We start from the raw sequence: 10,315 nt of genomic DNA, 5'->3' as shown, positions 1-10,315 counted from the left end.
CAACACAGTAATAAGGACATTGTGTGTAGACAGGGCACAAATTTTGTCCAATTCTATGCGGGATTATATTCTCAGCAGAAACATTTTTTCTCCACAAACATTTTTTCAGCTAGCTCTGGAATTCATTAATTACCTGCGGGCTGCATCAAAGTTGTTTTTAACAAAGTCATTGAATGGCCTCATGTGTTCTTCTTTTGTAAACAGAACATGATTTGCAATACTTTGTAGAATCTGCGAAAACAGAATTTGTACACAATGATTTAGATTTATAAGTTAAGACGACAAGTTCACCCCAATTTACCTTAAGTTGATGCATCTGGTCACATGCTTGGATGACGTGAATAGACTTAGAATGAACCTATGTCTCACCATACTGGTAACTCCCAAGATTTAGTATTATATAGGGTGTATACATCTTAGTAATGCACTAACAGGTCTAATTAGGATCCTCACATTTCTTTTCTTTTTGGATTCGTCCTTAATCACCACAAGAGAAATTTGCCATTCTTGCTGTTCAGTGTCAAAGCAAGTTGAGGAGCTTAACCACGAGAAACACATGTAGCTTCAATCATATCACTGTTGAAGAAGAGACCCCTCTCGTGTCAAACATCTGGGCAAGCAGAGAATGGATCAACTCTTTGAACACTTAGTTTTATCATTTTTCAACTACTAAATATTATTTACATAGCTGGTGATTATACTGGAGTCTCATTACAGTGCTCATGGTCATGCTTTACAAAAGTAAACACACCTCTCTACGGGGCAATTTTTGTGATGAGTACCAAAAGTGACAAGTAACTGAATGAATCATGAGCAGGGAAGAGAGCTAAATTGATTAGCTCTCTTGTTGGGCCCAGAAATATTCACTTGCACGTTAAGACTTTTACCTTGGACATCAACTTTAATCCCCGCTCAATTCTAGGTGGAGGCTTCTTATCGAGGATCCCTGCTTCATAGGGAGACACTATAGCAGGATTGATGAACCTTAAGAACATAGCACTTCCCACTGCACCAATACTGTTCTGGGGAAAACGCTGGCTGACAACCTGCAGAAAGAAAAAGCAGAAACAAAAGCAGTATGTTATGCAACACTGCAACTTTAAATAATTAAAAAGCTCTTTTGAAGAGCCGGAAATGACAGATATGATATGTTAACATTCAGTTTGTTGGTCCGTACAGGTGAAGACTAATTCTCAAACTACATATACACATATTATATATTAAAAAGACCATTGTTACAAGTGCCATAGATAGCATTTGGATGGTTCCTAGCCCCCTCCACAACATAATAGTGTGGTGTGGGTGAAGAAAAAAAATACAGAAAACCGCATTATTACTTTTTTAAAAAAAGACAAAGAGTTCAAGTATGAGATAATTCAGAGATAAAATATCAGGAGCATGAAATACATATCTGAAGAGTCAGGCCACATGTGTAAATGAATACATTTTTGTTCGTAATCTAGTCTAATGTTCAGAAAAATAGACGGTTACGGCCCAAGATCACTGGGAGCCAATGCTCTGGCAACACCATTCAAGAGTTTGCTTAAATTGCGGAATTATTTTTCCAGAGGGCGCAGGACATGACAGCTGTATGGAAGGTAGGTGGAGCAGGGTGAAAAGAATAGAAAGGTGAGTGAGTAAAGGCAGGTGTTGTCTTTAAAGTTGGAAGTTAACAAGATGGAAACTAACTACGAATCTAAGAAAAAATATCAATTGACTTCATCTCACAGATCACCTAAATCTTTTAGGATTTTGCATAGGTAGGCGCCCCTCCATTAAAAATCCAGAAGATTAGCATTTAGATGACTTCTCTAATTTAGTGTGTGTTTGAGCCACATGCCTCATCATTGACATCGAGGATTCATAGAATTCATAAAATTTACAGTGCAGTAGGAGACCATTCAGCCTATTGAGTTTGCACTGGCCCTTGGAAAGAGCACCCTACTTAAGGCCGGAACTCCACCCTAACCCCGAAACCCAGTAACGCCACCTAACCTTTTTGAACACTAAGGGCAATTTACCATGGCCAATTTACCTAACCTGCACTTCTTTCCACTGTGGGTGGAAACCCATGCAGACATGGGGAGAACGTGCAGACTCCGCACAGGCAGTAACCCAAGACGGGAATTGAACCTGGGACCCTGGAGCTGTAAAGAAACAGCGCTAATCACTACGTTTAACTCAATCAGCCTCCTGAATCATCAATACCTCTGGAAACATTCCCGGTAGCTGTGCAAGAGTCTCAAGCAACATTAAAAAGAAAATGCTCTGCGCAGGCAAGATATTTTGTTACTGTTTGTTTTCTCTTTTTGGTAGAGTCGGGGTGGGGAAAGAGATATTTCACACTGGAAGTGCTCCCACAACAATCATCTTTATTGTTAAGTTTTATACATTCATTCATAAATATTGTTAACTGGTTCAGCAAACTTCAAACAATTCAAACCATTCATACTATGTTGAGTTAAATGTTTTAAAACTACAGGAAACACTGGCAAGCCAATATTGAGACACATTACCCATGCCCCAACTAAATTTATATCTGCTATTCTGCATGAAACTATGCAGACACCCTCCCTAAACCAGGGAGAGTCCACGGCTCACTGAACCACTTGTGCATTGCAGCACATAAGTTTCCGAGGATACTGGAACAATATTTCCTGCACACTCCAGTTGAGTGTTTTATTTTTTGGTGGCAGCAAATCAATTTGGTGCAAAAGATGGACACTCCTTCTGACTGCTTACAACAGATAGATTAAGGCTCACAGAGCATGACACTTAAATGAGACATTTTGGTCGTTATGTACGTCATGAGCAAAGGATGAAAATCTTATTACACCCATCTTCAGAACATTAGGCCATTTAAAGATTGCAAAAAGAAACAGGCAGATGTTCCTTAGGCGTTTAAAGGGGCTGTTTAGCACAGGGCTAAATCGCTGGCTTTGAAAGCAGACCAAGCAGGCCAGCAGCACGGTTCGATTCCCGTAACAGCCTCCCCGAACAGGCGCCGGAATGTGGCGACTAGGGGCTTTTCACAGTAACTTCATTTGAAGCCTACTCGTGACAATAAGTGATTTTTTCATTTTTTCATATGTTAAATGCTGCAGCATTGGGGACAGCAGCGTAGTGGTAATGTTGTTGGCAATCCAGAGACTTTGGCCAATGCCCTGGGGACAGCGGTTCAAATTCCACCAAGGCACCTGATGGAATTTAAATTCAGTTAATTAATTTCAAAAATCTGGAATTTAAAGCTGGTTTCAGCAATGGTGTCAACTAATTCTTGATCGTCGTTAAAAGCCCATCGAGTATGTTGATGCCTTTTCGGAAGGAAATCTGCCGTCCTTATCCGACCCCAGACCCACATCAATGTGTCCTCACAGCTGCCCTCTGAAACGCCCTGGCAAGCCACTCAGTCATTTCAAACAGCTACAGGAAAATTAACAAGGCATAAAACCAGACGAGCCACCTGGCGTCAACTAATTCATCAGAAAAAACAACAGCACACTCGTGTCCTCCTTACAAGCAGCTGGGAGCTTGTGCCAACATTGTGAGAATATTTCCACAGACCAGTCAAGCAACAGCATGACATATGTCATTTTCATTGAATCACACATTACTGACAATATTCTGGAGACCAGCATCACCATCCCAGCAGAGGTGATGGCTTAGCGGTATACGGTTGGGGAGGAAGTTGCCTTGAGAGTCCTCGACATTGACACCAGACGTAAAGTAGTCTCATGGTATCAGGTCAAACATGGGCATGGAAGCCCCTTACTGATTACCGCCTACCATCCTCCCTCAGCTGATGACCCCTCAGTTCAAACAGTAACTCCCAAGGAATGGTTTCACTATTTACAATGTGGGGTGACCACGTGTGATTTTCAAATAACATATCATGAAAATGGGTCTTTCTTGTGATTTAATACTGAACACAAAGAGGCTGGGACAAAGGCTTTGTAGCTTCAGGCATGTTTGGGGGTGAAGAAAGGACAGGAAGCCTAAAGAATCCCAACAGCGTGTTCATTTGCAGGTTCTTAAAAATTCTGGTGTACAGAAGACAAATGCTTGCCTTTTCAGGGGTGCCCATATCCCATATAATTATTCAAGATCTTTAATCGCTGTCAATCTTACATTTGGGCAACTTGAAATAGTTGCAATTGAAATGAAAGATCTTTTCTGCCAGCCCTACAAGCAGCAGCCAAAGTGGGTTTCAGGGGATTGCAGGAATGACACAGACAAATTCTGAATCACTAAGTAATTTTCACCTCATCCAACAGCCCAAATTATACCAGTAAAACATTATGGAGGAGAATTGTAGGTGTACACTCACATCCTGCCACTCTGCACAGTAATTGATAATAGAATCTGCTTGTCTGAGACGACAATTTATTTGCATATGTCACAATCATGCATTTGCTTTTACAGTGGAGTTGCATCCCTTATTTCTATTAAAGACCGTTATTGCGATTTTTCAACTGCCCAGAAGCAGGATTTCGTCCGGGAAGTGCCTTTCATCTTTGTCCACAGTACAAGTTCTGTACACATACAAATTATGTTGCTTCCTCCATTTTGTGCCACTTTTAGGTAACATACCATTCCTCTGACAACAGGCTGCGAAGATTACATGCTACCAGTTTCTGTCAATGGTGGCCTGCAATCAGATGCTAGGGAAATTGCAGGAATGACACAGACAAATTCTGAATCACTAAGTAATTTTCACCTCATCCAACAGCCCAAATTATACCAGTAAAACATTATGGGGGAGAATTGTAGGTGTACACTCACATCCTGCCACTCTGCACAGTAATTGATAATAGAATCTGCTTGTCTGAGACGACAATTTATTTGCATATGTCACAATCATGCATTTGCTTTTACAGTGGAGTTGCATCCCTTAGAAATCAGCAGTTCAAAAACAGTTCCATACCTTTGTAGATGAGAGACTTTGACAGGTTGGTCCCCACATCCATATCATCCATTTGACTTGCATGCAATTGCAAAGTTAATGCTAAGTTGTAAAGCCATGGTTTACATACATGAAGAACTCTGAAACAAAGTCTATTTCCCCCAACACCACATAGCTTTAGAACTATGGAAAGCCTTGCCGGTTCCAGCACTTCACATGCAGATCCAGGTGCCCTTTAAATGAGTTGCGTTTTCAGCCTCAACCACCAACAGTGAATTCTAGACACCCACCATCCTCTGGGTGAAAAGGGTTTTCCTCATGTGCCCTCTAATTCTTCTACCAATCATCTTTAATCTATGCCCCCTGGTAATTGACCACTCAGCTAGGGGAAATAAATCTTTCCTGTCTATCCAGTCTAGACCCCTCATAATTTTGTACACTTTAATTAGTTCACCCCCTTGGCATCCGCTGTTTGAAGGAAAACAACCTTAGCCTATCCAATCTCTCGTCATTGCTGCAATGTCCAGCCCTGGAAACATTCTTATAAATCTCCTCTGCAGACTCTCCAGAGCAATTATGTCCTTCCTGTAATGTGGTAACCAGAACTGTACACAAACCCCTAGCTGAAGGCTAATCATCGTTTATACAGTTCCATCATTACATCACGGTGGCACAATGGTTAGCACCGCTGTCTCTCAGTGCCAAGGACACGGGTTCGATTCCAACCTCGGGTGACTGTGAGGAGGTTCCACACTCTCCCAATGTCTGCGTGGGTTTCCTCCGGGTGCTCCGGTTTCCTTCCACAGTCCAAAGATGTGGTTAGGTGGACTGGCCAGGCTAAATTGCCCCTTAGGGTGGGGTTGCAGGAATAGGGTGGTTTTTCGAAGGGTTGCTGCAGACTTGGTGGGCTGAATGGCCTCCTTCTGCACTGTAGGGATTCCATGCTGATCACTGCTTTTATATTCAATACATCGCCCAATAAAGGAAAGCATTCTATACGTTTTCTTGACCTACTTGTCCACCTGTCCTGCCACATCAAAGGACCTGTGGACATGCATCCCCAAGGTGTCTCATTTCCTCAACCCCTCTCAATATCTTCCCATTTGTCAAGTATTCCTTGCTTTGTTTGTCCTCCTCAAATGCATTAGCTCACACCTTTCCAGGTTGAATCCCACTTGGCACTTCTCCACCCACTCAACCAACCCATTGCGATCATTCTGGCATCTTGGCTGTACAATCATACGGGTTTTTTTAAACCAAGTATTTGGTCACAACCCATACAATTTAACACAGAGGAGGTTTGTTCCAAAGAGAAATCTGAAAACTCAAACTTCGTAAGCAAAAGAAAAAATTGCATCATATCTCGGAGCATCTCAGGTTAGAGTAAACCAATATCGCGAGCACAATCGAAGAATAACTCAACAATCTCATCATTTGGTGCAAAACAGAGCCTTAATAATATCTTTAGAAGTTAAAACTAAATTTCCAAAATTACAGATTGGAAAGGCAAATGCTATTAAACAGCAAATTTTAACATTTGTAACACTGAAGTGCTCAGCAAGGACACAGGTTTCCAGTATAATATCAGATTAAGTATATGCATGGCAATGAAGATATGTAAACACCACCCAAACGCAAATGAATTTTAATTTAATGCTATTTATTTAGAAGAGTTTACTGCAGCTTCGACTCAAGATAAACTCTAAGCTTTTCACCATCTCGACTCTAATCATTGCAATAAAGATGCAATTCCCCTTAAAAGAGTACATGTACTTTCTTTCTAGAGGGGACACTTTTGAACAGTATAAGCTTGAAAGAATATTGTCTCAAGGTCACGGCTTTCCTTCAAATGTTTTAGTATTATGAAAGGTGGGGTGACAGTGACGAAAGTTGATCAGAGCAATTCATTGTCTCTATCTTTGTTTCTAATCAGTGCAATTATTATACGGTTACAAAGTAGATAAATGATAGAAATTACAGTTGAGAAAACATCATAGGACACAAGTCTACATTATTCTTTACAGACAACTGAAACAACAACGTGGATTTTTCATTTTGCTTGAAGCTGAACCATTTATAACAAATAAAATGCATGTTTCATCTAACGGCCTTTCAAGATTAAAAGTACTTGCTTCAAACACCCTACTGTCCAAACAAACTGATCAACACACAGTTTAAACCTTGAGACTGTTTTCTTTGAAATCTAAAGATTAACCATTGTTAAAACCCAGTGAAACAAACAGGAGTCAAGAGCTTTGGTCAATAATGTAGCTTGTTTAACATATCAAGAAGAAAGCATCTCTGACAATGCAGCAGTCCACAGTAGCACTCGAGTGTCACCCATATTGTGTTTGACATGAAGATGATGGACATTAACACTGACAACTAGGAGGCAGTCGCTGACATCAGTGATCTTTGAGCTTGACTATTTGGAAGGGCATTGAAGAGACGAGCAGAAACAAAAAGTTTAGCTGGCTAAGAAGAGGGCCCAGAGAAAACAAAGGCCAGCGAATTGTGCATCTTCTCAGCCCAATCTTCCTCTACAGCAAATGCAGAGCTACAGCAGGAAATGCCTACCAGAGGTGACCACCATGGCACAACCATCTTCTTACAAGATAGAAAGCTGCCATATGGCATGAAACCACAACCAGTTAATTCAATTCAGCCAACAAGAGTGTGGAAGGCTAGTTCCTGGAAATAGATAACCAAGTCGGACCATAATTCACAGATTCATTTTATGCCAAGGCAGAAGAGGAAATGACTTCTGTTGCTTTCATTCAATGGTGAAGTCTGTATCATAAAGTACAGTTACTGTTCAATGTCGTTCAATAGTTGATTTACAGCAAAGTCAGCGTTCGACAGATACATCCTGCTGCTTACTGAAAACAACATGCAGTGGCATGTGCTGTGGGATTGCAATTCAAACTCTGAGCCCCACTACTGCTGGGTTAATATTGAGAAAATAATGCAGCACTGTGGCGCAGTGGGTTAGCCCTGCTGCTTCACGGCTCCGAGGACCCAGGTTCGATCCCGGCTCTGGGCCACTGTCTATGTGGAGTTCGCACATTCTCCCCGTGTTTGCGTGGGTTTCGCCCCCACAACCCAAAGATGTGCAGGTTAGGTCAGTGTTCTTCAAAGTCATGGGTGCGACGCACCCGTGGGTCGCGGGCAGGTGTCAGGAGGGTTGCGGAGCCATTGTCTGCGGCGCTCCTAATCGCGCAAGTTCGGGGAGGGTTTTATTCATTTTTTTCATTTATTTTATTCATTATTTTTTTTACAAGGTCGGGGGGGGGGGGGTTTATTCTTTTTTTTTCATTTATTTTACTCATTTAACTTTTCTTTACAAGTTCGAGGGGGGGGGGTATTTGATAAAATTTTACAAGGAAAAAAATTCAGAACTTTGCACAGATGGAGACTCCATACTTTCCAACACCGGAAGGCTTCATCTTCATCCAACAGGTTCCATTGGAGGAGCGTGTACGAGGGCCAAAGGGACCCAAAACCATTTCCTTCATTTGTGTCAGCAGCAAACAAGGCAATAAAAAATGGTGGGTCACGGTCACAGCCGGCATGGGTCGCGAAGGTTGGCTGGCGTGGGTCGCGAAGGTCGGCCGGTTGGTAAAAATGGGTCCCCGGAAAAAAGGTTTGAAGAACACTGGGTTAGGTGGATTGGTCATGCCAAATTGCCCCTTAATAGGAAAAAATGAATTGGATACTCTAAACTTATTTTTTCTACTTGAGAAAACAAAGACATATCCCTGTTGTTGAAGGTTCGCAAGACCTGCTTTGTTTTTTCTTAAATTTAGAGTGCCCAATTCATTTTTTCCAATTAAGGGGCAATTTTAGCATGGCTAATCCACCTACCCTGCACATCTAGATCACAGACAGTGACCTAGAGCCGGATCGAACCTGGGACCTCGGCGCCGTGAGGCAACAGGGTTAACCCACTGCGCCACCGTGCTGCACCAAGACCTGCTTGGTTACATGGGTCATTAGAATCTACCAATACTGAACCCCAGGAAGTATCGGAAACCTAAAGGAGTAACCAAAATGTTTTTAAATTTAGAGCACCCAATTTATTTTTTCCAGTTTAGTGTGGCCAATTCACCCACCCTGAACACGTTTTGGGTTGTGGGGGGTGAGACCCGCGCAGACATGGGGTGAATGTGCAAACTCCACACAGACAGTGACCAGTAATCCAAATATTTTGAGTTATTTTAGAGAAACAGGTCAACTCTAACACAGCCAGAAACTCCCAAAGCACATTGGTGCCGCACTCCAACCTTTCCTGGTGAACTCATATATGGTGGGGAATGTGGGAAAGTAAAAAAAAAAACTGAATGAGCTACAAATGTACTAACTGAAGAGAACTGCCGAGAGATTAATGTTGATCAGAGGGTGAATGATGGATGAGATCTAATGCTAAACTCCAGGCTGGTAATCTTCAACCAAGATAGACTTCATTGCTGACTATGCAAAAGTTACATAGATGGAGGGGATCTGCGAGAGGCTTCGGAGGTGTATGCAAAATTACTTGCAGGTGAATGACACGGGGGAGGTCTCAGCGGCGACCCTGTGGGAGGCGCTAAAGGCAGTAGTGCGGGGGGGAGCTGATTTCAATTGGGGCCCACAGAGCCACGGCAGACAGGGCAGAGATGGATAGATTGGTCAGGGAAATGGGTCGGATAGATGAAGAGCACGCGGAGTCCCCGGGGGAGATTTTACTCAGGGAGAGGCAGAGACTACAGGCGGAACTGGGGGCACTATCCACGAGTAGGGCCGTGGAACAGCTTAGGAAGGCGAGGGGAGTGGTGTACGAGCAAGGGGAAAAGGCTAGCAGACTGTTAGCGCAGCAACTCAGGAGGAGGGAGGCGGCCAGGGAAATAGGTAGAGTGCGGGATGGGGAGGGTCGCAAAGTGGAGGACCCGGCAGGATTGAATAAGGTATTCTGAGACTTCTATTGCAAGCTGTATACTTCGGAGCCGCCGGAAGAACCGGAGGAGATGAAAAGGTTTCTGGACGGGTTAACCTTCCCAACAGTAGGTGGGGGGGCGAGTGGATGAGCTGGGGGCCCCGATTAGAGAGGAGGAGGTATTGGGGGGCCTAAAGGCCATGCAGTCGGGGAAAGCCCCGGGGCCGGATGGATACCCTGTAGAGTTCTATAGGAAGTTTTCTGAGCTGGTGGGCCCGGTCTTGGTGAGGGTTTTTAATGAGGCAAGGAACCGAGGGACCCTGCCGCCGACAATGTCGCAAGCCACTATGCCACTGATATTGAAGCGGGGTAAAGACCCGGAGGCGTGCGGGTCCTACAGGCCAATCTCCCTGATTAATGTTGACGCCAAGCTCCTGGCAAAGGTACTGGCGGTTAGAATGGAGGACTGCGTACCGGAGGTGATTGGGGAGGACCAAACT

At 43.2% G+C, this 10,315-nt stretch overlaps 1 protein-coding gene across 17 annotated transcripts in view; it reads right to left on the bottom strand.

The window, feature by feature from the left end:
* Positions 1 to 10,315, bottom strand: part of nf1a (neurofibromin 1a) — a 330,336-nt gene that overhangs the window by 167,496 nt on the left and 152,525 nt on the right. For all 17 annotated transcript variants that reach the window (XM_038814507.1, XM_038814511.1, XM_038814513.1 and 14 more), the window contains 2 exons: positions 888 to 1,046; positions 134 to 231 (listed from right to left, as the gene is read on the bottom strand). In XM_038814507.1, coding sequence (XP_038670435.1) covers positions 134 to 231; positions 888 to 1,046 — 257 coding nt within the window. The remainder of the gene's footprint in view (positions 1 to 133; positions 232 to 887; positions 1,047 to 10,315) is intronic.

Source organism: Scyliorhinus canicula, chromosome 12 (assembly GCF_902713615.1).
Source record: "Scyliorhinus canicula chromosome 12, sScyCan1.1, whole genome shotgun sequence".
NCBI lineage: Eukaryota > Metazoa > Chordata > Chondrichthyes > Carcharhiniformes > Scyliorhinidae > Scyliorhinus > Scyliorhinus canicula.
This window is presented reverse-complemented; position numbering and strand designations above follow the sequence as displayed.